Source organism: Cibotium barometz, chromosome 24 (genome assembly GCF_041138505.1).
Source record: "Cibotium barometz isolate CiBa-2024 chromosome 24, ASM4113850v1, whole genome shotgun sequence".
Classification (NCBI taxonomy): domain Eukaryota; kingdom Viridiplantae; phylum Streptophyta; class Polypodiopsida; order Cyatheales; family Cibotiaceae; genus Cibotium; species Cibotium barometz.
The window spans coordinates 695,479-723,098 of record NC_141069.1 but is presented as its reverse complement, the minus strand read 5'-3'; the positions used below and the strand labels follow the sequence as shown (position 1 = coordinate 723,098).

Here is a 27,620-nt window from a genome sequence, read left to right as displayed (position 1 = left end):
GCCCTATAGTCGGTGCACCAAGCCACCTTAAGCGGCCCATCCTCACAAACGAACAGCTGTAATATCCTCTCTCTGATAGAGGACAGTCGGGATACCTCTTGATGAGATAAGCCACGACGTGCTCGTCCACCCTGTGTGTTGCTAGCCATGCTGTCAAAGACTCTACGTCATCGAGGGAATGTAGAGTCTCTAGCATGCCCTCCAAGAATGAAACATGATGCATGGTGGAGGGATGGAGATCTGTGCCTCACGAGACATAATAAAAGTTGCAGGGTTCCACATAACCGAAAAGTCCTCTCTCTCTCTCTCTCTCTCTCTCTCTCTCTCTCTCTCTCTCTCTCTCTCTCTCTCATTCTCAATAGTTTGGTATCAGGACCTATGAGATGACTACTTGCTTCCTAGAGGCATTGTTTAGGGCCCTCTTTTATGTGCCTCAAAGAGCAAATAGGCCTCTTGGGGGCCAGCCATGTAGGCTTGAAATTTTTTTAGAAAGTTTGATGCGGGCCATTGAGTGTTTTTTTATGATGAAATCTTGTGATGCAACTACACTCAAGAGAGATGGGATCAACAAGATACTACTCATAATTTTGTAACATTCATATTAGTATAGCCATTGGAAAATAGCTAGTGCATTGGCAAGTCCGAATGGTAAAAACCATGAACTCGTAATTCCCCCATAGCTAGTTCTAAGACCTATCTTAAAGACATCACCCTCAAATAACCTAATCTAATGGTAACCTATCATCATATATATCTTTATGAAGTATCACACTCAACAAAGCCAATCAATAAATTCATTCTTCGTGACAACAAAGGATATTTAATCTTTAATATGTTAAGTCCTCATAATCAACACACACTTTTACATATCCTTCTTGTCCCCACACTGGGAGAACTAGTTCTCTCTATGGTGAATTGCTAGGCCTCAATGCCCTATCCATAAGTACTCTTGAATATATCTAATCTCTTCATCCCCTTAGATTTTCTCAACCTATAAGGTTGTTTGAAAAATGGTTATGCCCAAGGTATATGGTCTACACCCCCGAGCTTGGAGGAAACATGTCCAAGTATTTGTACATCATAAAACAAAAGGAGATTTGTATTTTTTGAGGTGGATATCAAGTGTATTATAAATAAAGTCTTATCTTCTAAAACTTAATTAAACACAAAAATGTAAAACATAAAACAAAAAAATATGAAGGAACAAATAACAAGCACATATATCAATTGCAAATACATAGCTTACATGAGTGTGAAAATGCTTAAAATTAGACGTCATTGAATAAAATAAAGATAAAACTTGGTTGCATTATTTAGCACATATTAAATATGCTTAAATACCAAAAAATTACACTAGATGTGTATATCATACTTCCAAAAAAGAGAATATTCTATAAGGCTACCCTAAAGTCCTACACTACATGGATACAACATGTTGAAGCCCTAAAGAATACTTAATGGATCCAAAAATTTAGTATAAAACATATTATAATATAAATTTCCACTTATCATTGTTTTAAGAGATGAAGGAGAAAGAGAATAATTTAGTCCACAAGAGAATTGCTCTGTCTGGTGCAAGTAACCATGTGAATCACTTTATCCCGCATGAATGATTACAAGATAGGTGCATGTGAATCACTCCATTCAACATGAAAGATTGCGAGGTCGTGTATGCCTACAATGGCTAGCTGTTAGCACTCTATTCCTTCCCCTTCTCGCTCTTACATGATAGTGTCCATCAACATGAGATAAGTAAACATTGAAACTCCTCAATCTTATCAGTGTTTGCTCTAAAAAGTACTCTAAATGTTGATTTTTTAACTAAAACTTATGTAATTTAGTTCTTTAAAAAGAGTTATAGACTGCAACACCCTTCTAAGAGATCTTCATCTTTGAGAGAAAGGGATTTAATCTAGGGGGCTTACCTGGGCAAAAGGGATTTAATCTAGGGGGCTTACCTAGGCAAAAGGGCAGGTCCCAGAGCAATAGCACAGCAAGCGCCAGCTCGAGCAATAGCACAGCAAGCCCCAGCTCGAGCAAGATCAACAGCAACTCCTCACGATAGCTCAAACGAGATCCGGTGATGGCAATAGTCATGATTAAAAGCTCAAAAAATTACGAGGAAAAGGACGACAAAAAATGAAAGAAAGGGGAAAGTTTGGGAATTTTAGAGTACAGCTATCTCCGACGGCAAGATACATGGCCACCTACATTCATTTTCGCTCTCTAGCAAAAACATTAATTCATTTTCAGTATTTCGACTGAGATATTGAATTATCATATCTTGCCCAAGATATGATAAATATATAAATTATTAATTCATATTCATTCTCGATATCTCGCGTGAGATATGATAGTTTAATTTAATGCATATATAGTTAATTCAATTTTCGTATCTTGATCGAGATATGATAAATATATAATTAATTCAATTTACATATCTCGCTTGAGATATGATAAATATATAATTAATTTAATTTCCATATCTCACCCGAGATATGTTAAATATATAATTATTTAAGTCTTTGAATAGCCTGAAATTCCTCTTCAGCGAGAAGGTTGGATTCATAGCTTTTTGCATCCTTGTACATCATAGATAATGTGTCGGCAAGCAGAATGGAACTCACTGTCCTTGACATCATTTGAATCCAATAAGAGATATTTATCCAAATCTGGATCGACAAAATCTTCATCTTCCTCAAGATTTTGTGCAATGATGGTGGCCAGACAGTAGTCTTCCCTTACGTCAAACACAGCTTGAATATCTGTAGGTAACAAATATTCTTTGTCACCCCCAATAGGAAATGTGGGGAGGAGTGGGGTTGGAATGTCCCCTGATTCCTCTATCATAAGGGTTGCTCGTCACCTGTAACCACTAAGGTGTCTTCTCTTTTGAGCACATCAATATCCAATTGCTCACTTAAGTCCCTCTCTGCAGCCATTAGGGGAAACTTGGACTCAATTTTGGGCCTTTTAAGCCCTTGGGGATTCTAGGGAATATTCCATGAGGACCAATGAGGATGTGGCTTCCGTTTACGGAACTTTTGAGATTGCTTTTTGGTGGGATGGCCATAACTTGAGTATATGAAGTCCAAATTTGTCGGAGGTTAGTGCGTTAGAATCCTCTCATTGAGATCTTTCCAATGATGGGCTACATGATATAGTTTTGAGGTACGAAGAGTAGAGTTATCCATAAGCGCCCTTTTTTCAATAGAATGATGACTTGGCACTTCTTAGAGGGCGCAAAAATGAGTCCAAATTTCTCATAATGCAAGTTTATCTCCTCCGCAATCTCTTGAACTTCATCTTCTACTCTTGGAGGTTTCTCTACCTTCTCCTCAATTTCTTCATTTGCAATTTTTTCATCCTTAAGCAACACATGCAGGTAGCAGATAAATCCATAGCGGTAGGCGAAGAGACGACACTTGCGATTGTGAATGGGGCACTTACTGTGTGTCTTCTTCTTAACATCTGGCACCTTTAAAACATCCCTGTTTAACTTCTATGTCTTAGGGTTGTCGAAGGCTCAATATCATTCACGTGCACGTACTGAATGCCGTCAAGCATGACTGTACCATTTGAAGTGATCTGTTGAAATTACTGTTCTTTCTCCTCAAGATACAAACATGAGTGTACCATTTGAAGTGATCTGTTGAAATTGCTGCTCTTTCTCCTCAAGATACAAACATGCAGAAACGATCATGTCTTCGATGGAAAAATTGAAATTAAACATGCGTGAGATTTCAAGATGGCGATGATGCTGTCAAACTTTATAAAGGAAGTTGAATAACTTTTCATTTGGGATTTCTTGAATGCTAGCATCAAACTCGACCTCAATCTTGAAAGGATCCATCTACAAGCTAGGAAATCTGTCACGAGACGATGAAAGTTCTATGTAAGATAATTAAGGATTAGGCAAGATCAGTATAACGCAATAAGGGTGGGAGAACTCTCACCAAGATCCCTAATCGCGTTGTAGTGATTTGATGAAATATTAGTGAGAAAATGAAAATGCAAAGAAAAATGTGGCAAAATCTCTACAACGCGATGTGTGGGAGAATTCCCAAGGAGGCCTCTCTTCACGTTATAGTGATGTGTGGGAGAATTCCCACGGAGGCCTCTCTTCACGTTATAGTGATTTGATGCAATATTTCAAAGGAAATGACGATTGTAAGAAAAATCACTACAAGAACAATAGTAGGACAAATCACTATAACGCGATATGGGTGGGAGAGTTCTCACCGAGTTCCCTCTTCGCGTTGTAGTGATTTGATCTAATATTTGTAAGAAACAAATCAATTTCTTAAAAATCTAAATGCCGAAATCTTTTAAAAAGAAAAAAAAGAATGACAGTAGGATAAATCACTATAACACAATATGCCTGAGAGAGTTTGCACACCAATACCTCTTCTTGTGTTGTAGTGATTTGAAGAAATATATGCAAGAAAATTACGATTGTAGATCACTACAATGTGATATGGGTATGATAGTTCTCACCAAGACCCCTCTTTGCGTTGTAGTGATTTGATGAAATATTTGTAAGAAATAAATTAATTTCTTAAAAATCTAAAAGAAGAAATCTTTGATGGAATATTTATAAAATAATTATACAATTTCGGCCAAATTGAAATGCAAAAATCTTTGAAAACATACCACAAAATTCACTGGGAGAACAAGAAGCAAGCAACAAAATTGACTGTACGAGAGCAAGAAGCAACGTGCCGGTCACACGGACTACGAGAAAAATTACAGGAGAGCAAGAAGCAACGAAAAATGAATGTGGGTCAGCTTAATCCACGGAAACTAATGATCTGTACACGTGCCAGACATGCATGATGGCAGACCACTTGCTCTGCGCACATGTTGATGATAGATGTCAAACATGGATTGATCGTAATCATCATCTATTTAATGAGTCGGCCCCATGTCCTCCTTTGCACGTGTTGCTGACACGTGTCACCATTGACATGCTCTTTTGAATGTGTATCGTACTCCTCCGCACGTGTGTCTAGCACGTATCATCACTGTTATCATTCCCAATAAATCTCATACTTGTCCTCGATAAATGTGGTCGACGTCTTTCATTTCTATACCCTTGTTTGTATTTTCCCCAAGTGTCCTTGTCTTTTGCCCCCGTTTTTGTTTTGCCTCCTCTAGACAGCCTTCATCTACGTGTATTCCTCTATCATGCTTCATCTACGCCATCGTTGTGATTCATCAAGCCAGCGTACATCTGTTCAACATTTTCCATGTGTGGTTCTTTGGCGAGTTATCAAGCAATCACTACTGGTCCTAAATGTTATATTCAATCATATTTGTTATGTTTTACCTACGTTCATTAGATATTGGGTCAAACGAAAGGCAATTTCTGACAAATCACTATGACGTGAAGAATGAATTATGATTTTTTGTGATGTAGCCATATCACGTTATAGTGTTTTGGACATACTTTCTTTTCCTATACATTGTTTTGTGTCGTGTATGATATCTATGACTTACTTCATGAAATGAAACGCTCTGTGTGAGAAATCAATACAACACGAGGAGGGTATGACAATTAGGTCTGATGTACCTATATCGCGTTGTAGTGATTTGAAGCTATTTTAACATCATAGGTACCAATTGGATCTAAACCTACATTGTGTAAGTTTTATGTGACCCCCGCCGCATGTACATTAAAAGAGAGAACCATCCTTGGGAGGAGTAGATCATGGACATTGTTAGCCCGTTTGTGCATGCACTCCATGTGCACACACACCCTTAGTAGGAGGATAGCATCCACTTACATTAGCACTAAGATAGAGTGGGATTACTTCATTAGGGATAATTGTCCATTCAAGAAAATGGGTTACAAACATGAGGAGTGGTTGGAGGTTACATGGAAAGTGGGGAACATCCACATGCTTGGGAGGTTACACTAGAGAGTGGGCTAGTGGAGTAGCCCAAGAGTCACTCATCCATTGCTATATAAGCACCCATTGTATCTTGTATGAAGAGGAGATGATAATGTGAGCATGGGCTTATGCCCCAATTATCAATGTTCATTAATTCTTGTTATGTATTAATTAAGAGGAAGCTTTAATGGAAACCTCTCTCTTTCTCTCTCTTCTAGGGATGCATACAAGTAAGTAGCTCATTCTGCAATGCTCTAAATCTCTTCATGATGCAAACACTATCTTCATGCTTACCCTTAAAAAATTTGCACTTCACATGGTCACAGCAATAATGGCCATACTTAGCATTCAATGCAGGTGCCTTATCTAGCCTTGCCTCAAATTTTTCTAACATTGCTTTTGCCCATACATAGTTGGAAACTTTTAGAGCATCGAGAATGTAGAGTACCTCCTCCTCAAATACACTAGGACAATAACTATCCTCATGGCCAACTTCCTTGCACTCATTACAAAACATGAATGGACAATCTTTTTTTGTGATGGTGGCCATGTTACTGACATCTGGAGCAAGTTGCAATTGGACAATGCTCGGATTTGTGTCTAAATCCAACCCACATGTGGAAATTCGGGACAATATCAAGAGCAATGCTTCGGACTCCCGCAATGTCAGCACTCCCACATATCACCTAGTGCTAAAACCCACTCTCCATGTAACCTCCAACCACTCCTCATGCTTGTAACCCCTTTTTTTGAATAGAAATTTATCCCTTAATGAAGTAATTCCACTCTATCTTAGTGTAAGATTCCTCCCTCCAGCTTTTGAGATGTAATGGTGTAAGAACCTCCCCTTCAGTCTCTGTAATCATCCCCTAAGTCTGAATGCAAGAAAATATTATTTTTCCTTGAGAGAAAATATTCTAGAGAGAGGTAATACAAATTTGAGATATTTTTGGATACAAAGTTTCTTCTAATATCTAAGATGAATTCCCCTGAAATAGAAGTTCAAAAAGAATTTTTCAATGTGCATTAGAAATTAACGAAATATGTGTATTGGAGACCTTAGCCTAAGGGTCCACATTTTTAGAAATTTTTTATTAAGGTCCAAATAAGGTTCTAAAGGGCCAATAGGATTAATCCAAGTGTTGGGATGAGAAAAATACAAAGAATAAAAGAAAATACCCCAAAAATGAGTAAATGTTCACATAAGATGAAGAGTGGACCAAGGACTGCGTTTATTAGTTAAAAATTAGGATATTTTAGTAAAATTATGATTTTTTGACACCTCAGTAAGGAGGGAGAGGTCTCATCAAGTAGGCACCTTTTCTTCATCATTTCTTTGCATTTTTAATTCAAAAAATGAGATATTTTTATCTCTCCTCTCTCCTTCTACAAATTGGATCAAAAAGGGAGCCAAACTAGTCCAAATCTTGTCCAAATTGGGTCAAACTGAAGCTGGAAACCTCTAGAACCCAGTTGGACTTGGTTAGTGGCCTCCCTCACCTATAAATAGACCCTCATTCCTTTGTATTTCCATCTTTGAGTAATTACATGCTAGTATTATCTTCAAAATTAGTGTAATTTTATTATCCCTCTATTTTGCCTCTTCTTTGGGAAGCTTTGGAGCTTCACAATTCTCCATCCTCTCTTGGAGATTACCCTCCCCAACTTGATGGTGGCCAAAGCTTGCTTTGTGGGCTTCACTTCTTCTTAAAAGAATCAAGCCAAAATCAAAGGTAAGCTTTAATCCAATGGTTTTTCTATCTTTCTCAATTGTTATCTCCTTCCCAACCCCTCTAAGGCTTGGGACGCTTTCAATTAAATGGTTTTTCTTGAAATCAAGCTTTCTAATGATTCATAATGTTTAAATGGTTTAATACTAATCTTTATGCTTAATTATAGTATTTTTTATTAGTAAATCTCTCTTTTTTGAAAGATTAATCATCTTTATGGTTAGATCCTTGTTAGAAGGATGGTTCTTAATGATAAACTCATTATCTTAAACAAAACTCTAGGCTTGACAAGCTAGAGAAAAAGATTAGGTATTTTTATGATTTTAATTTAGTTAAAAATGATGATTGATTTCTTTATGATTGTTTATGATTAAGAAATCATATTAATTCATTTTAAGTTGAAAGAAGGTTATGCTAACATTTTTGGAAATGAGGAATGGATATTTAAGAATAATCAAGGGATTTAATCATAATTATGCTTATAATTATGTTATGTATGCATAAATAAATTTTAGTTCAAAAGAGGAGTTCTTATCATATTTCAATTATGAATATTTATTTAAAGTTAGAAAATTGAACATTCTCAGAAGTTGCAGTGAAGCTATGGCAAAATTTTCCAGAAAAATGATAAATCTTATTTTTATGCATAGATTTAATAAAGCAAAAATAGGAATTCCCATCATATTCTAGGCATAGATATTTTTATGCTAAAAGAATGATTTTTGTTACATTTATGAAAAATACTTTTATAATATTTATGCATAATTGCTTAAATAGAGAAAAGAGGAATTTTTGTTATATTTATCTTTATATATGTACATGCATAAATAAATTTTATGCTAAAAGTGGAGTTTTGAACGTTATTCAATAGTCAGAAAAAGAAAGAAGGTTATGCACAAATTTTATAGAATCATTCAATTTATGAGAATTATGGAAATGATTCATTTAGATAAATGGATTAGTGTTTATACTAAAAGAGAAATATGGGTATAATTGATTTTGTAAATCCCATGAATCTTTTATTAAAAAAGAAGAATATTGGGCGTATTTTATTTTGATAAATTTGAGAAAGAATGTGAAAATATTGAATGGATATAGGAATAATGTGAATGGATATAGGAATGATGTGAATGGATGTAGGAATGATGTGAATGGATATAGAAATGATGTGAATGGATGTGAATGGATATAGGAATGATGTGAATGGATGTGAATGAATGTGAATAGATATAGGAATAATGTGAATGGATATAGGAATGATATGAATGGATGTAGGAATGATGTGAATGGATGTAAGAATGATGTTAATGGCTGAGAATGGATGTGAGTGGATATAGGAATGACGTAAACGGATGTAGGAATGATGTGAATGGATGTGAATGAATGTGAATGGATATAGGAATGATGTGAATTGATGTAGGAATGATGTGAATGAATGTGAATGGATGTAAGAATGATGTGAATGAATGAGAATGGACGTGAGTGGATGTAGGAATGCTTTGAATGGATGTGAATGGATGTAGGAATGATGTGAATAGATGTAGGAATGATGTGAATGGATGTAAGAATGATGTGAATGGATGAGAATAGATGTGAGTGGATGTAGGAATGGTGTGAATGAATGTGAGTTGATATAGGAATAATGTAATTGGATGTGAGTTAATGTAGAAAATATGGGATAATGAGAAATGACATGGAATAATGAGAAATGACGTGGAATGGGACAATGAGAAATGATGTGGTATCTTAAAATTAAGCTTCTGAGAACCTACAGCCACACTTTTGTGGTAATGAATTTTGAACGTCAACCAGTTTCATATGATTGCATCCTTGGCATACCCTTTATGGGAGAGTCCAAGATGATCCATGATTGAGATACTGACCACATCTATATTCGGAGAAAGATCTTACCTTCAAGATCAATCTACGCACGTGGAAGTACACCCCAGGAGTGGCAGACCATTTGCAGACAACTCAGTTGTTAAAACTACACGAACTACTAAAGTTCATCTATTCCACACATGCCATAAGACACTGGACGATGAAAGGGAGAGTGAGGATTGTGCACCACTTCCAAAGCTGGAAGACTCTAAGAACTAGATGCATATCCTCGCTATCTTGGACATCTTGCCTAGAAAAACCGGTACTAGATTTGCCACAGTGGATGGGCAAGAGCCTACATCATTATATATGCTTAGTTCAGTATATATACCCATTAGTTCATTATATATACCCATTATAGCCACGCAAGAGCTTTAACAGGTTGTTCAAGCCAAGCCATCAAAGAAGTGCACGTTCCCATAAAATTCACAGGCCCGAAGGATTCCCTAAGCCAAAGAGGTATATCTTTCCAAAAAAATCTGAAACCCATTGGTTGAAATATATGGGTGCTATGGAAGCACATGAGCATTTCAATGAAATTTGGCAAAAAGAGTTTACAAACAATTCTCTTTTGGTCCAAACTACTGTCCCACAGCCATTTGAACCCATTCAACTAGAACCAGTCCCTGAAAAGCTTTACCGCTCTGCACGCAAGGCACACAACAAAAAGTTAGCACTCGTAGAAAAAGAAGCCAAAAGGCTACTTGACGAGAAAAGTGCTAAAGCCAAAGAAACATGACAGGTTCCCAAACGCTTTAAGATCTTTCAAATGGCCAACCGCTTTGTTCAATATGATTTGGCTTAAAGATCTAATAGTGGGCAACCTAGGACCTCATATGATGGTCCAACCAAGGTTAAGGAAGTGAACTTGGCAGGCCCGGGTGAAGACCCGAGGCCCGTATTCATTGCAGAAGACCTTTCAAAGGAAGAAGAAGCCGAGCTCATTGCTCTCTTGACTGAATTCTAGGACTGCTTTGCTTGGAAGTACACGGATATGAAGGGTGTGTCCCCAGAAGTGGTCTGGCACACCATTCCCATGGTTGATGGAGCTAGGCCATTCGAACAACGAGCTTACCCAATGAACCCCAAATAGTCTAACATGTTCTGCAAAGAGATTGAAAGACATATCGATGTTGAAATATACAAGTGAATAGGGTGTGTGTGGGAACAAGCCCTTGGTTAGAGGTTGTAAAAGAGAATCTGTAAATGTGAGAGAACCTGTGAAAAGGTGAGAAGAATCTACTGGGAGAGAATAAAGGGTAGCATGAGAAGATTTAGATTTGTGAGCCCATTATCTTGCTAATCATTTTGCTAATTAAGATTAGTAGCTAATTATAATTTTTTGCTCTTTTTTCAACTAGTCTCTACACCCCCAGCCAGTGGAGGAGCTCCATCTCCTTGCACACTTAAAATTAGCTCCATTGCTTCTAGCCATAGATAGCCAACACCTTTGTGCTCCAGCCAGTCGAAAACAGAAGCGCAAACCGTCGGCGGTGGCGGAATGAGGAGAAATCACATTTTTCTTCACCGTAGTTTTTTCTAAGAAGATTGTAGATCTTATCTTCATCCAATCGAATTGCTCTAATTCCCCATAGCTCCAAGGGTTTTCAAGCATGCTCTACAAGCTGGTGAAGTCAAAATTCAATTTGATCAAGTCTACAGTGAGATCCAAGCTCTTCATTAAATCTGTAGGTGACTTTGGTAAAACAGAGATTAAGCATTCAATATTTGGTCAAATCTTGTGTTTATTGGCTTCATCCTCTACTAGACTCATTACTATTGATGGCCTTGAAATCATTTGAGCTCATTTGAAGTCTAAGGCCCCAGATTTGGACTCCCTGAATACTCTATTTTTTGCACACAAAACAGAGGATTTATTTGCTAATCAATGATTAATCAGTGCTAATAACTATATTTTGGTGTAATTGAGGGTTCAAATTAACCATTAGGTATCTGATACAGATCCCTATAACTTCAGATTTCAATTCGGAGTTGGTTTGATACTCCAACCATTCCGTACAAATTGGTTACCCTTGATTTAATGTAATTTCTGGTAAAATTGTGCTGATAAATTTGTGATAATCATCATTTTGCATTTAACCCTTGGTTAATGCCTGTAAATCTCACTCAAATTCAAGAATATTCACAGCCATAGTTGCATTTGGGAATGTGCATAAGAATGAATGCTATACGCATTATGTGTATTGGGGCACATTGCATCAGTGTAAAAATGGGATCAGACACTGCCCTTGTCCAGAATAAGGCAAGAGGTAAGACCTCCTGCATAGATTTGGGTTTGCATTGCATAATGACACAAGATAAACATCAAAAGCCCAAAAGATCTGTCAATAAAACATTTAAATATGTTGCTCACATGGAGGAAGAAGACCTGACGGACAAGCTCATGGCCCCAGCCACCATGGAAGAAGAAGAACATCTCTTTCCAAGAGGAAGATCCACACCAAGAAGATCTAAAGGATGCATTGAAGGAAGACATGGACACGAGAAGAGAAGCTGCCACAAGAAGACTGAAAGAAGAGGAAGACATGGACACGTGAAGAAAAGCTGCCACGACAAGAAGAGTGAAGACAAGAGAAGATGTGACTCCGAAGAGTGAGGAGCCATGTGAAAATTTGAGAGAGAGAGAGAGAGAGAGAGAGAGAGAGAGAGAGAGAGAGACCCCACAACCCAATGTAACCTGCTCCAACAAAGTAAAACCACCTCTGAGCCACCAATGATGTAGGCCACGTGGTAGATGTATGTGTGAGCACTTTAGTCAAGGTCGCGAGGGCACTTGTAGTAAGCCTTGGACACATAGAGAGAGAGAGTGTCAAGGACTATGAGTTTAGGGACTTGAGGCACTGGTCGCGGGCTGTCAAGTAAGAGAGAAACTTGGTACAGGGTCCAGGTGTGCTAAGTTAACTTGAGGGGAGGTGTGCTAGATAGTGGTCGTGGACTATCAAGTAAGAGGGAAACTTGGTATAGGGTCCAGGTGTTCTAGGAGTATTCACTTGAGGGGAGGTGTTCTAGGAGTATTCACTTGAGGGGAGGTGTTGAAATATACTAAGGAGAAAATGAAGTGGCCCTTACCTTGTACATAATCGTGGTTAAATAACTCAATACAAAGCTTCTTATATCGTTCATTGACCCTTTGGATAGAAGGATTGGAGAAGACAAGGCTATAGACACTATTATAGTCTGTTTACCACCATGAGTCAATCTAAGAAGGCACTTGTACCATGTCCATATGTGGAGTTCATTGCCATAGTTTATCACGTAGTGTGTCTTCTTTATCAGCCTCATGTGTGGAGTCTCCTTTTACTTCCTTCTTCTTCCTCTTTCCCCTTGTTTCGTGTTCAATATCTACCTTGTAATCTTCATAACTTTCTCTAATAGGATAAATTTTCTCTACTTCCTTGGAGCTGATTTTAGCAGAATATACGGATTTGGATGTACGACTATTTAGGGCCACAAAAATTGAAAATCTAATCAACAATATTGGGCAACGAGAGCGTGATGTGCCATATGCGTTTATGCCCCCTTCACAATGGCCAAGACCAATGCCGCCGCGCTGCTATGATAGTATCCGCAAACGCCAACCATAGGGAGTGGATCCACCTTCGAGATTTGCCATCCGTTCAATGGAAGCAAGAACAATAAGAGTATGCTCATAACTCTCCCCAACATCAAGAGCAATCTTAATCTCCCCCATAGCAAGAGCAAACTTCCCCTACCCAACAATATTCTACATCAGCCTAATTAACTAGAATTCACATGTTTAAAACAAATCTCTAATGTAATGTGTAAATTTAATATATTCGACAATGTGAGGGGGGATTGATCTTTGTATTAATTTCTCTTGGCATGTACAAAATTTTGTCATGTCGGATGTTAACAAGGCATTTTTTAATCTCCATGTTGTAATGATGATCTCTATGATATAGTCGGTAGCACCAAGAAAACTTGCTTCGTGGTAATGCCTTTACATGAAATGGTCCTTTCATTCTCCACGGTACCTATATGTAGAATTCAAAGTAATGTATGTAAGTAATAGCCTATTATGGCTTAATGTTGAAATCTAGACATTTTCAAGGTAGAGGAGCAGGGATGCCTATGACGTGTGGTTGCCATTGAAGCAAATAGAAAGAAAAAGTAGATGCAAGAAGAGGGCTAACCTAAAATGCAAAAGAAGAAAGAAGTAACATTTACACAACATATAGACCAAAGATAACTCTTGAAATTTTATTATAGATGGAAAGGTTACAATCTCAAGGTGATTCCACAACCTCTAGGATATGTGGTTCGATTCAAACAGAGCAAGTTTTAGAAGCTTCACTTCTGCTTTCGATTTCCCTACCATCTAACTTAAAATAGAAATCCCTTAGTGCATCACTACACACCAATTAGATCTCTTGTCTAAGAAAGGCCAATGGCCAATGGCTTTCTAGATTGACCACTAACGGGTCTTGACATCTATGAGATGGAATAGTGAGTTCTATCATGTCTTGATCCTTGTCAGATGCCTCTCCACAATCGCCATGTAATGTAATGAAATTGCATGCATAATGTTTGCCTTCTAATGACATGCCTGGTCATAGAAACAACCAATGCTAAAATTAACGGATGTCACCCTAACAGTATTTGCTATAAACACAAACAAACATTATGTTCTGATTTTACCTGAATGTAACATCTAACATTATTATTTTGCATTCAATGGCATCTTCTACAGAGGTCCTCTTTACACCCCATCCCTCCCCCAAAAACTAGTTCATCCAATAATTATCAAGTGACCTCACTTGATATGTTAACTTTGTTTTCTTGACAACCTCACATGATGCAAACATCTCTGAAAAGATGCTAAATGGTATAAACCAACTTAGATGGCCGTCCTTAGAACCTGTTGGTTTCATTACTGCATGCATATATGTTCTTATCTTACTCTTGCATGCTGCAATGATGTCTCTGCAAGAACAAACCCATTCTTGGCTAGACAATGGTGGTAGTGGGATAGACTCGAGTCTACCAATATTATCATTTGCATTAGCCAAAAATTCCCTATGCTGCTAAATGGTTGGGTGCTCTGATTTTATATTCACGTGATCACAAAATTTTTTTTGTTAATAACATGTGTTAACATGTTATTAACATGTTCACATGTTAACATGTTCTCAAAAAAGCCGGTGGCAAGCGACCTGGTAACCGAGAAAAATCCCGTCGGGCTTTTTCTATACCCGGCGGGCCCGCCGGGATAAAGCAAAGCCCGGCGGATCCCTCGGGGTCGTCATATAGCCCGGCGGGGTAAAATTTTCTATATATATGGGCCCGGGGGGCCCTTTGGGATTTCATTGCTGACAGCATACACAGGTAATGAAAACTTGTGTGTGTGTGTGTATGTGGGTGTGTTCGTGCGGGCAGCCGCCCCCACTGTCGCAATGCGCGGCAGGATGTGGATGGTCCGCCACACAAGGGATGTGTGTGTGGGTGAGTTCGTGCGGGCAGCCGCCCATTGTCGCAATGCACGGCAGGATTTGGGTGGCCCGCCACACGACTGGTGTGTGTGTAAGGCCATTCTTTGGAATGGTGCTTACCCTGGGGCACTTAGTCGGTAACGCGGCTAGTCTGTGTCCTATGGTAAGTATGGCACGCCGTAGCGGTACTAGTCGGTAACGCGGCAAGCATAGTATCGTTATGGCGATGTCACCTTCCCTTCCCTTCCCTTTGTCAAATGCGGACATATGGTCGGTAACGCGGCCAGTGTATGTTCGTATCCTATTGGTATTCCCATAGAATCGGGCGGCATTTTGTCGTTAACGCGGCAAGTTGGTGTCGTCCGCTAGTGCATAAAATGTTTTTTGCATATTGCGGCATTTGATCGTTAACGCGGTCGAAAAAGTGTCGTAAATTTGCTTGCGTATTTCGGCATATGATCGTTAACGTGGTCGAATAAATGTCGTAAATTTGTTTGATTTGACTTGTATTGTTTTTATTGTGTTTGATCCATGCGATACTTGGTTGCTAACGCGGCATGAGTATTTCATGGATCAAAGTTTACATCATATTGTCTAAACGTTTTATTTTATAATATCGTGATTCGTAACTCGAAAAATATGAATCTCTCTCTTCTTACCCCCCTCTCTCTCTCATGATACACTTCACAACTCTTTCTCTATCTCTCTCATGATTCACTTCACAACACGATAGATGTGTAGATAATGTTTTTTTTTATTTCTCTTAAAATATACATAATTCTTAATAATTTCTTTTTTCTCCCTCTATTTACTTAAAAATTAAAACAATACATTATTTTTCTCTTTAAGAACTCACAAAAACATTAAAAATGTCATCTAATGTTTCTTCTCTCTATCTGTCTCACAACTCTCTCTTCCTCTCCTCTCTCTCTCTCATGATACACTTCACAATTCTCTCTCTCTCTCTCGCAATGATACACTTCACAACTCTCTCTCTCTCTCTCTCTCATGATACACTTCACATCTCTCTCTCTATCACAATAGGTATGTAGATGAGGAGTGCTTTAGGATTACAAAACATTATTTTTCTCTCTTTAGGAACTCACAAAACTATAAAAAATGTCATTTAATTTTTCCTCTCTCTATCTGTCACACCGCTCTCTCTTCCTCCCCCTCTCTCTCTCTCTCTCATTCGATAATGTATACACTTCGTAAGTAATAATGCGCTTGTTGCGGTTGTCTCACGTTCGATAATGTATTGCATGATGTTGAGTTCAGTAATATTGTTTAATATATTCTGTTTTTGTTTGATCATTGATAAGTAATGATACACTTGTTGCTGTTCTCTCACGTTTGATGATGTATTGGATGATGTTGAGTTCATTAAAATTATTTGATATTCCGTTTTTGTATGAACATTGACGATATTGATATACTTGTTGCTGTTCTCTCACGTTTGCTTGATGTCAGTATCAGTAATGTTTGATATTCTGTTTTTTTGTGTTTAGTGATATTTGCTAGATTTACGAAGATGAAAAAACATGCTTTCCCGAGCAATTCGCATTGAAGCGGTCATCACAGTGTCACAATGTACTGATGATGTCGTCAAAAAGATCAATGAGTCTGAGATACTCATGCGAGATCTAATAGACCAAATATGGGAAAATGCACAGCGTCGGCTTCGAAGCAGAGGCAACGCTAAGTTGCTTGATAGACTGAAGATAGCAGATTTCAACCATCAACACATAACACGAACCATTTTGGGGAGCATGCGTGTAGCATGCAGTGATCTTAGAGATGTTGCCCCGCCTGAAGCCAATATGCAACGTCTACAGTTATGGGACGTTGTATGGAGCGAGCAAAGAGCCAAGAGCAAGTGCATGAAGGCGTTGGATGCAGAGTCCCTCCCCAAAAGAGTGCGCATTGCCCAGGACATCGCTGCAACGTCCAGTCAGGCAGATGCAAGTGGTACAGGTGTCATTAATCGTACCATCTACAATTCTATGTGCACACATCTTATTGGCATCCCGCACGAGGCTCTGTTCGAAGGGCGAACAATAGGCTCCGGTGTTTTTGGAACAGTAAAAGAGTATACAATTAAAGGTATATCATTTTTACCGGAGCACATCACTTTTTGCGGAAAGCACTACAAAGGAGAAGGCAGCGCGAAGTTCGAGAGCTTCCAGGCAGAGCAGGGTATGTAAGTGCTACATCCATCGATTGTCCGGTGCATTGCCTTTACAAAAGAGGCTCCTTGGATCACAATTTTCCCGTACTATAATGGCGGCGCTCTTGGTGATACTCTTCTGAAGGTTCCCTTCAGATTCAGTGAGTTTACCAAAGCAATTTTTCGTTTGGATCGAGGATGGAGACAACCCCCGCCTGATAATATCCCTTTAAGTCATCTAGAACTTTCAAAAATAAAACAAATAGTAATAAGCATGCCACATATTATGCATGCCCTGGTGGAAGGCCTAGCGGCAGCACATATGGCAGGTATTGTACATACCGACCTATATCCATTCAATGTAGTGTTGGATTATACAAAAGAGCTAAAGCCACGCATAGGTATTATCGATTGGGGGTTGCTGCTGAGAGCGCCCAAAAAACGGGTGTCTCTCAATTTTGTATTTGAAGCAGACAAGAACGCTGAGAAGGTGGCGCAGGCAGTCTCCTACGCAGACAGAGAGCGAAATAAACGGTCGTGGATAGCCCCAGAGCTTTATGATCCATTTTTGGCAGATGCATACACTCCTGCATCTGATGTTTTTGCCTTGGGATATTTATTACAAACTTTATATTACTTTTGGCAAAAAGTGCAAGAGTTGTGGATGGATAATAGTTCCCATGACAAAGTTACCATGGATACTATTATTCATAGAGTCAAAAATTGGATGTTTCTGCCTAATCGCGATGAGCGAAAATCAATTTTACAAGTAGTTGAATTTTTTAGATCACTAAATGCTGACCCTACGAGGGCACAACGTCCTCTTGTAGAGCTATCGGTGGCATTCACCCCAACTTTGTAATGATACAATATCAAGAGATTAAGTTTCAGGAATGGCATTTTGTTTCTCTCTTCAAAATTTGATGTGTCCAATGTTTCAAAATTTTGTTTCTCTCTTCATTGAGTCTTTGCAATATCTCTCTCCTCTTGTGGTGTTTAAGTTTATGTTTTCTCTTCAAAATTTGATGTGCGAGCATTGTTTGAAGTGTTTTTGGAGTCAAGTGGATATTTCTCATCGAGTCTTTGCAATACATATCTCCTCTCGTGGTGTTTGACTTCAAGATTTTGAGAGTAATGGTCAATTTATCTTACGTTGATCTTTACAGTTCATTAAAATCCTAAAGTCATTTACGTTCATGCAGATATGGAGCACGCGCAAGCGAACGAGCATCAGGAGTTAGCCAAGAAGGCATACGAGCGAATGAAGGCCCTTGCACATGGCCTGACAGCCCGCGAAGCTACAAGAACAGCATGCAGGTTATCGAAATGGACAAATCCAACTTATGCCCAATGGAAAGACATAAACAAACGCGTAACCACAGAGATGATAAAGGAAATATGGCCATGTCCAGATGGCGAGATTAAGAAGGGAAGATGGAAGATTTCTCGTTGCACTCACAATGATATCAAAACTAATGCCGAGCGCATTTTCTTGGAGGTGTACGGTCGTCCTCTCCATAACGCCAACGCTCCACTCTATTTTGCTAAAATGCTATATGCTCAATTTATCTTACAAACTCTAGTGGACTTCGCCTCCAGAGAGGCCACTGTCAACACCCACGACATACGTGAAGAGACAGTGACATTCACAAGAGAAGAACTTGCTCTCATGGTGGAGGGCGCTGGACTGGAGTTAAACCAGGTTAAAGAAAGCTTAGGGGCCCAACTAGCAGAGAAGGAGAAAGAAGCTGACCGATTAACTCAAGCGTCAACTCCTCCCCCGGCCAATAGAGGGATTCAAGAGCAGCTAACAAAGATCAACCAAGATGTACAGAGCATCTCTTCACGTATTGCTCCTGTGCGCCAAGGAAACCACATCTCTCATTTTTTGATACATCCTGATCTTGTGGGAGTTTCTGCTGAGGCTACAAGTTCCTCCACCCCCCAATGTCCTGTATGTTACAAAGTATTCGATGGGTGGAGCGGCCAGTATATACTACCATGTGGACACTACTACCACTTAATATGTTTAGTGAGACAAATGCAAAATACTTCCACATGTGCATTGTGCAATGTCCCAATAAATCAAGGTATTTATACAGTGTTCGGCATGGCTAGCGAAGATAAACCACCAGGACCTTTAGATGCAACTCCTAGTGCAATTCGTAATTTATTTCAAGATGAGAGTTAAGAAAAACAAATCCTACTTTTGTATTGATAATTTCTCCAAATATGATCATTTGTACAAGTACTTTTTATTAAATTAATGAAGTGACTTCTTCCTCTATGTCAGTATCTTGCTCCAAAATTCTTTCACCGTTTACTCTCTCGTCTGCTAAATTAAGCTCATCTAAGTCAATGTCTAAATTGTCTTCTATCTCAAGGGTGGTGCACAACGTACGTCCAACATCAAAGTTCTCGTCTACTACATCATCACAATTGTACATCCATCTGGGCATATCTTCTTCATACTCTTCGCTTTCAATGTCTCGCAAGATCTTTTCATTGCAGTACATGTAAACAAGTTTATCTGCTCGATCTGCAAGAAGTCGATTGCGAATAGTACTATGAATATATTTATACATGCTCCAGTTTCTTTCTGAGCCTGAGTTTGAAGAGCACTGACTTAGAACCTTCATCGCAAGGTTGCGCAATAAAGCATAATGCTCACCACCATTCATCATCCACCACTTCCATGCAGGTTGCTCTTTAGCCATTTGTTGAACAAGGGAGTTGGAAAATAAACCTTCTTTCAACCGAAATGAGGTCATCTCCTTTATGCACTGTACACGATCATCATCATTATTATAGAAAGTGTTTACCACTTTATAAAAATCTTGCACCACCTCAACGTTGGACATCAAATCCATATTCCAATATTCAGGATCTAACATGTAAGCAGCACTGTGCAGTGGTGGTGAATGCGCTTCAATCCATCTAGCATGAAAGTACTTCAACAGAACTTTTCTTTGTCTACTGGAGAATGGTACACGCCATTGCTTTTCCACCACTGAATGCTCTAATTTCTCAGGACACTCCAAACTCCGCTGGACAGTCCACCATTGCATCCATGCTTTTCCGAGATTAGGCGCTCTTTGATCAAGACTTCGTACAGCATACATAACAAGCATCATTACATGGTATGCATCCATCACACTGTTCCACCAACTTCTTCTCGTAAGCGCTCCCTTCAAGACTTTGATTTTCTCTTTCACTTTTTCAAGTTGAGTGTTCTCCCAGTCATGAAATGCCATGCATGTAAATGTTTCACAAACTGCATCTTTATTTCTAAGAAGAGACTCAAAAGTGTAAAAGTGAGTGCAAAACCTAGTCTCCGCTGGAAGCTTTAACATAACTGACATGCGAGGTCGAAACATATCTAAAACTCTCTGTCTCTTGAGCATGAATTTCACAAGCTGGCGAGCAGTGTCGACGATCGAGGCAAACCATTTGGTATCATCAGATTTATACCAATCTTTTAATACAAGATTCAAACTATGAGTATTACATCCTACCGAAAAAATATGTGGATATTGTCGCTGTAGGATTCTGGATGCATTTTTACAATTTTTTGCATTGTCCATGACGACTTGGACTACATTTTTGGCACCCACTTCCTCTATCACAGAGCTAATGACTTGAGCAATGTAAGCCCCAGTTTTGATTGAACCAGCTGAATCCACAGCACGGATGAAAGTCTCACCTCTAGGTGAAATAACCATTACATTAATTAATGGTTTTCTTTGCACATTAGACCATCCATCACTTACTATACTACATCCAGAAAGCTCTATATTGCTAAGAATTATTCTTTGTACACGTTCTTTTACCTGCGCATAACATTTCTCTAATAGATCATTTCGCATAGCATGGTACGTAGGCGGTGAAAACCCTGGTCCAAACTCACCAATTTTCTTCCATGCTTTCTTCCAATGCTCACTGTCCACCATCATCATAGCACTCCCAGAAAAGTAAATCGCTTCAGCAAGGACGAGTTGTGCATCATCGAGTCGACCTTGACGTGGGCTTTCTTGCAATGAAGTTTGACGCATGGGTATATTTCCTACGTCAAAGTTTCGCTTACAAGAAGATGCACTGGATAGATTACTTTCTGGTTGCACATTGCCGTTCGGGGTACAAGTAGGCGATGTAGCGGGAGTTTGATGATTAGAACAACAGTGTTCTTGCTGCCTTGATACATTAACGGTAGGAGTGCCATGTTTTCTTGAATCTTTCTTTTGAATTTCTTCTCTTATGCGTTTGGCCACTATAGGTGCAAAGGGGTGGGTACATGACTTTTTCTTCGGTCCGCCTAAAAAGTGTTCTCTTAGTCGAGGAGCCCCACCTGATTTTACTGCATGGCATAGCTTACACTCTCAATCTATGAATCGATCACCAACGTTAATTGCATATTGCCACTCTATCCCAGGTGCCTTTTTTTTCCTGCTATTTGAAATTTGGACTCTATTGGAGGTATCACTGGATCCAACATTGTCCTCCATCTCAACAAATAACCTATTCAACCAAGCATATAACAATGAATACACAAATGAAAAAACAACAAATCACTCACGTATAACAAAACATACATTAGCAGACAAAGTACTTCGAAACTATCTTGACAAATACAAAAGATCATCACATAACACAAAACTACTTCAAACTATCTTGCAAGGTCTTACTACAAAACTACTTCGAAACTATCATGCACATTGCACCCCCAATGAAGGATGCCTTTTGTACCCAATTAAGGATACTTTACACAATCAAAGATCTATGCTTGCCCAATACTCTAGTATAGGACAATAGACCTTCTCTAACATTCACAAAAAAAATCAAAGATCTATGCTTGCCCAATACTCTAGTATAGGACAATAGACCCTTGTCTACTCTAAACTATATCAAGTATCAAGAACCAATACAAGCCCCTAAGCAGGACTCTTGGCTCCATCAAACCATTCATAAAGCAGAATGAGGTAGATTACGTACGTGGCTCAAATGCAAAGCTGAATGACTCCAAATTTGTCCCTAAATCTGCGCAAGTATTAGCTACGAACCACACCCTGCCCCCAGTTCAAAGAACTAAGGACGAGTGGCTCAATAGCCTTAGGAGTGCCTACAAGGAAAGATGACAGCCCCTAAAATAAGGACGTTCTTCCCAAGAGGACACTTCTAGCAACTCGAGAGCTCTACAAGTACTTTGAGGAGAGATATCACGCCCCCAAAACAAGGACTATCTTCCCAAAAGTTGTACGATGGGTGTCGGGCAGTGTTTATATACAGAATAATACCCCGCCGGTGTTCCTTCTTTTTTCCGGCGGGCCCGCCGGGCTTTGATTTTTCCCGGCGGGCCCGCCGGGAAAGATAAAAGCCCGGAGGTGTTACTGGACTAGTGGGTTCCGGCAGGTCATTTCTCAGGTCATGTGAATATACAATGTGATCACAAGTTTTAATATGTTAACACTAGGTTTTGTTAACGTGATCACGAAATTGTGAAGACGTTAATGAAATCCCTGGTTGGGTGGGTTGTCATATAGCAATGTGCGTATTTCTATATGGAAGACATTGATTCTTCTACCATTGATGAACTCTGCATTTGGCCACACCTACACATTCGATGGATATAAATCTGCAAGAAAATTTTAATCCTTAGCTATAGAGCACAAAACAATTGGGTGTTTTTTTTTTTAAAAAACAAATACGCAGTGAATTGGGTATTGAACACCAAAAACAAAGACTACTTATTGAATTTTATTGTTTGTCTTAGATCTTGTACTTTCATCATGGTGATGTAGCATCATTATGTCCATGTGCATATAAACATATTACACAAAGATACCAGACAATTAGGCATATCCCAGCTGACCCCCCAAGGGTGAGGTCTTGGAAAAACAGGCTCCCCCCGAGGTCTTGGAAAAACAGGCTCGTAGCCTGGTTAATCTTTGAAATTTGACTTGTCCCTACTTGACAGGGAAGGGACGGACGTCGGACAGTTCGGTTGGAATTTCGTGGAATGGGACAAGTATGGGAGATGCCATCCTGCGGCATAGGCTGTGACGACTCGATCGGAGAGAGAGAGAGAGAGAGAGAGAGAGAGAGCTCCCTTCATCTGGAGCTGGGGGCCAGGGCAGGCCTATGGCCCGTGGACGTCAACGCAGTGCCAGCAGGCGAGCGAAAATTCCCCGCCGCTTCACCGGGCGATGCAATATTGAGATGGGAGTGACGTTCGACGGCGGGCTGCCGCTATCTCTGAGACAGATACGCCAGTTAGGAAGGCTGCTACTTTATAAGTTCTCGGTGCGGCGCCGTCTTATCACTACGCAATCGCAATATGATGATTGTGTAAATCGCGTATCACAGCTCCCATTCCTCCTGTGTGTTTTCATGCATTCCGGCCTGGCCTTTGATCGACGTCCAGCCAATATGATTGAGCGCAAGTATATCCAATTTGTGCTGATTCTCCTGCTCCTTAGTCTTCTCTGCGCGAGCCCAGCTGTGGGCGCGGCCAATTTGACCGACTGGGAAACGAATAGGTTGCCTTTTCACAGAAGTGCATTGGGAGAGACAGATGTGGAGCTGCGCAGCTGGCGGACGGCGGCGGCCATCCTGTGCGGGGCGGTGGCGGCCGCGCTTTCCAGCGCCGGCGGTCTCGGTGGCGGGGGCCTATACTTCCCCATCTTCAACCTGCTGCTCGGCTTCGACTCCAAGACCTCGGCGGCCTTGTCCAGCTGCATGATCTTCGGGGGCACTTTTGTAAACCTGTCTTGGTACGCATCGCAGAGGCAAGCAGACAGCCACAAGCCCCTCATCGACTATCAGGTCGCCCTCCTCTGCCTGCCCAACGTCCTCCTGGGCATCAGCGCCGGCGTCATGTGCAACGTCATGTCCCCCGGCTGGCTTGTCACCGCCCTTCTCATCCTCATCCTCTCCTGCGTCACCTTCCGCAGCTGCCGTGGCGCGTTCCGCCGCTGGAATGTGGAATCCTGCACGGTACAGCCGGTGGCGGTTTCTGTTTCCGACACCGCACCCAATTGCTGCTCAGAGGGCCGATATGCAGATTATGGTTGCCTCGACCAGAATGGAGATGTGCAAGATGGCGCTGTCTCCCCTCAAGTACTCCGCAGAGATGTGTACGGCAACAATAAGCTCCCTAGTCCTCATCAACATCACGAAGAGGACGACCTTGAGAAGCCTCTTCTTGAAGCCCGACTCCTCAAGAGTCATCCCCAGTATCCCCCACTTAAGATAACCATGCTGGCTCTAATTTGGCTTGTTTTTCTCTCCGTGCAACTTGTTCGAGGGAGCTCCGATGGTCAGGTCCGTACCCTCCCGAGTCCCTCCTTCATGATGAAATGCATCCATGCTTGTGCGTCATCAAGACATCATGATATAGATATTGGATTACATCCATGATGCTTGTGCTTCATCACATTAATTGCATTTTGAACGTCATCCACGTCCAAACAGATTAGTCAAGTGAATTGACATGTATGCATGCTTGCATTCGAGAAAGCATCGTCGGTATGTAACGGCATTATACAGGCTAATATGCTTAAGCTCACGATTAATTAGATTCTTGCATTTCAGACATCATGCATGCGGCCTAACTCCATAGAGCTACGTTCCAAGATGAGTCTGACAACCTTGTTTTGTGAATCAACAGAGCTTTTTCAACATAGCAGCATGTGGGACTACCTACTGGATAGTTACACTCGCCCAATTGCCGCTTGCGTTCATCATGACTGCATGCACAATGGTGTACCTTGAGAAGAGTTCAAAGATTCAGGACCCTGATGTGCTGGTACTTTCTACACCTTTGTATGTGTGAAACACATTGGCTTATGCTAGTTTGATCAAAGGTTTACAGCTGAAGGAGCCTTTTATCTCTTCACATCAGATGTTTATCTTTCTTCACAGGAGGAAGGGGATTCTCCGTTACAGGAAGATGGCTATTCTGTGAACTCCAAATCAATGAGTTTGCTGCCATTGGTTGCCCTTGGTGCAGGCCTTCTAGGAGGCATGCTTGGCCTTGGTGGTGGAATGATCATCGGTCCTCTCTTCTTAGAGATGGGCATGCATCCTCAGGTCGGTAAATTACCGATTAACATAACAAATAGGAGCCTTAATGCTTTTCAAATCAGGGCCTTTGTGTAGGTTTTGTTTCATGCATTAACTTTCAACAAGCACATCATGCATTGCACGGAATCTGAGGCATTGGGAATGGATTGCAGATTATTCACTTTAGAATTTGCCGGGGGTAGCTTTTATGAACTTTGTCCTGACATGTGCAACAACCTTTGGGTTACACCCATGTACTGAGCAGGATTTGAGGGATTGAGATTCCAATGTAGGTTTTTTCTTGCTGCATTCACTTCAATGCATGCTGGGCTGCACCCTTGTAAAAATAGGCAGGATCTGAGTACCCATGCTTGAGGAAAGGTGCTTTGTATGTGATATCAAGCTTAGTTTATAGCTCCAGCAGGCTGGCATTCTCTTGAGTGTGTACGTGCAGAGAGAGAGAGAGAGAGAGAGAGAGAGAGTCTTCTATGTTGACTGCTGGAGAGATGACACTGTTCCTTTGGTGTGCATGTGAACAGGTTACAGCAGCCACATGCTCATTCATGGTTTTCTTCTCCTCATCCTTGTCAGTCGTTCAGTATTGGCTCCTAGGCCGGATTCCTGAGGAGTACGCCCTTGCCTCTGCGGCTCTTGCTTTGGTATTTTCAGTGATTGGTTTGCAGCTCATTCAGAAGGTAATTGAAAAATATGGACGAGTTTCTTTGATAGTGTTCTCTGTCAGTATAGTCATGGGAATTAGTGCTGCTTTGATGGCATGCTTTGGTTCTTGGGATGTATGGGTTCAAATTCAGGAAGGTGCTTCTATGGGCTTTCAAACGCCTTGTTGATTTTTTTGACACAATCAACGCACATGCGCCTAAATCTGAGAGGCTTTTTAGAGAGGTATTAAGAAGGCAATGAGGGATCAGTGCCCTTGTTTGAGAGTGGGCTGCTCATGCCCTTAGAAAAAAATAAAAAATTTGTGTTAGGAGGAGCGCCATCATCTTCTGAAAATGGTTGATGATAGCAGCTATGTACAATGCCATGACATTTTCATCTAAAAACTAGAGGGCTAATGCAGAGAGAGATGGAATGGAAGCCTAATGCTGCATATCCAAATACGTGTAAAGCCTAGCCTAAGCAAAACATTGCCACACACAAGGAAAGGAGAGCTTGTAATTATTCATAAAATTGGCTAAAGAGATTGCAAACTCAGAAACGGTTTTTTTCTTCTTCTTCCTTCTAAAATGAACACAGGATTTATAGCTATATTTCTACAATCTGACATTTACAAGAATAAAGCTTTAATTTAACTTGTAATGAGAGGCCAAATTTTGAAAAGAATTGTTACTGGTGCTTAGTTATAAATTTTATACTAACATCTACACTTGTGCATGGGAAAGCGCTCTAGCAGCAAGCAGTAGTCCTTTTTGCATGTTTACACGTAAGGATAAAAAGAATAAGCATCAAAGATTTTACATTACAATGTCACAAATTCATAAAGAATTTTTGCATTTTTATGTCAATAGAAAGGGAATGTGAGAAACGCAAGGAAGTAATAGGTCCTCATGAATGTGAATGCACATGCATGCATCCCATCAATTTAATTTAAAAATTGTGTAATCGTTTTTTTAATAATAATTTTTAATTAAAACATGTTTATAATATTAATGTTTTGCTAAGATACCTCTCTCTCTCTCTAATTCTTCTCTATTTTTAGTTTTAGTTCATATTTTTAGCAATTCTTTTACTATTCTCTTCTATGCGCTGTAAGCTTATAATGATGATAATAATAATGAGTGGGTGCTATAGTAATAATCTCTACACTACTATTCTCACAAGGGTCGTGTGTGTGTGTGTGTGTGTTTTTTTTTTTGTGGTTGGCGTGGAGGGTGAGCGAGTGAGAGGCTTTGTTGTTGCCCTATTTTTAGGTTTTTTTAAAAGGTTGAAATGCCTCACTACTAAAAGGCTTCAAAAAGTCTCGAAATACAAACTAAGTAGCGCTATTTTTTAAAAAAGGTTAAAATGTCTCACTAAAAGGCTTAAAAAATTCTCTAAGTACAAAACAAGTTGGTATCCTGCCAAGAACTTTTCATATGTTGTTAGCGTTGTGTTTTTCCAAATTGTTAAGTTAGTTATGAAATGTTTTTTTTAATGTGGTAGTAACTATGGATACTTGCAAGAAACAGTTGGGAACCTCAAGAAGATAGTCAAAGACTCAAATCACATCACTCTAGTATGTGTTTGTTGTTCCAATAATTTGTGTTTTTTTTTAAATTTGTCCAACATGGTCTATTTGTGTATGATTTAGAGTTGTTTTTTGTTCCAAGTAGTTTATTTGTTTATTATTTGTCATTAGGTTTGCTAAATTTGTTCTTGTTTGTTTAAGTCAATATTATTATGATCAAGTTTTCTTATG

The 27,620-nt window shown here is 39.8% G+C and overlaps 1 protein-coding gene across 1 annotated transcript; it reads left to right on the top strand.

The window, feature by feature from the left end:
* Positions 1 to 23,268: 23,268 nt before the first annotated feature.
* On the top strand, positions 23,269 to 26,417 carry LOC147624776 (sulfite exporter TauE/SafE family protein 5-like). The gene is made up of 4 exons (XM_086818839.1): positions 23,269 to 24,460; positions 24,807 to 24,944; positions 25,061 to 25,228; positions 25,741 to 26,417. The coding sequence occupies exons 1-4, from the start codon at positions 23,279 to 23,281 to the stop codon at positions 26,047 to 26,049; spliced, it is 1,797 nt and encodes a 598-aa protein (XP_086674965.1). The 5' UTR covers positions 23,269 to 23,278; the 3' UTR covers positions 26,050 to 26,417.
* The last annotated feature ends 1,203 nt before the right edge of the window (positions 26,418 to 27,620 follow it).

Excerpts from the sequence above, each read along its gene's own strand:
- LOC147624776 (XM_086818839.1), top strand. The coding sequence starts at position 23,279 with ATGGCCCGTGGACGTCAACGCAGTGCCAGCAGGCGAGCGAAAATTCCC. Across the intron at positions 24,461-24,806 it reads GAGGGAGCTCCGATGGTCAG|AGCTTTTTCAACATAGCAGC; the intron begins GTCCGTACCCTC and ends GTGAATCAACAG. Across the intron at positions 24,945-25,060 it reads TTCAGGACCCTGATGTGCTG|GAGGAAGGGGATTCTCCGTT; the intron begins GTACTTTCTACA and ends CTTTCTTCACAG.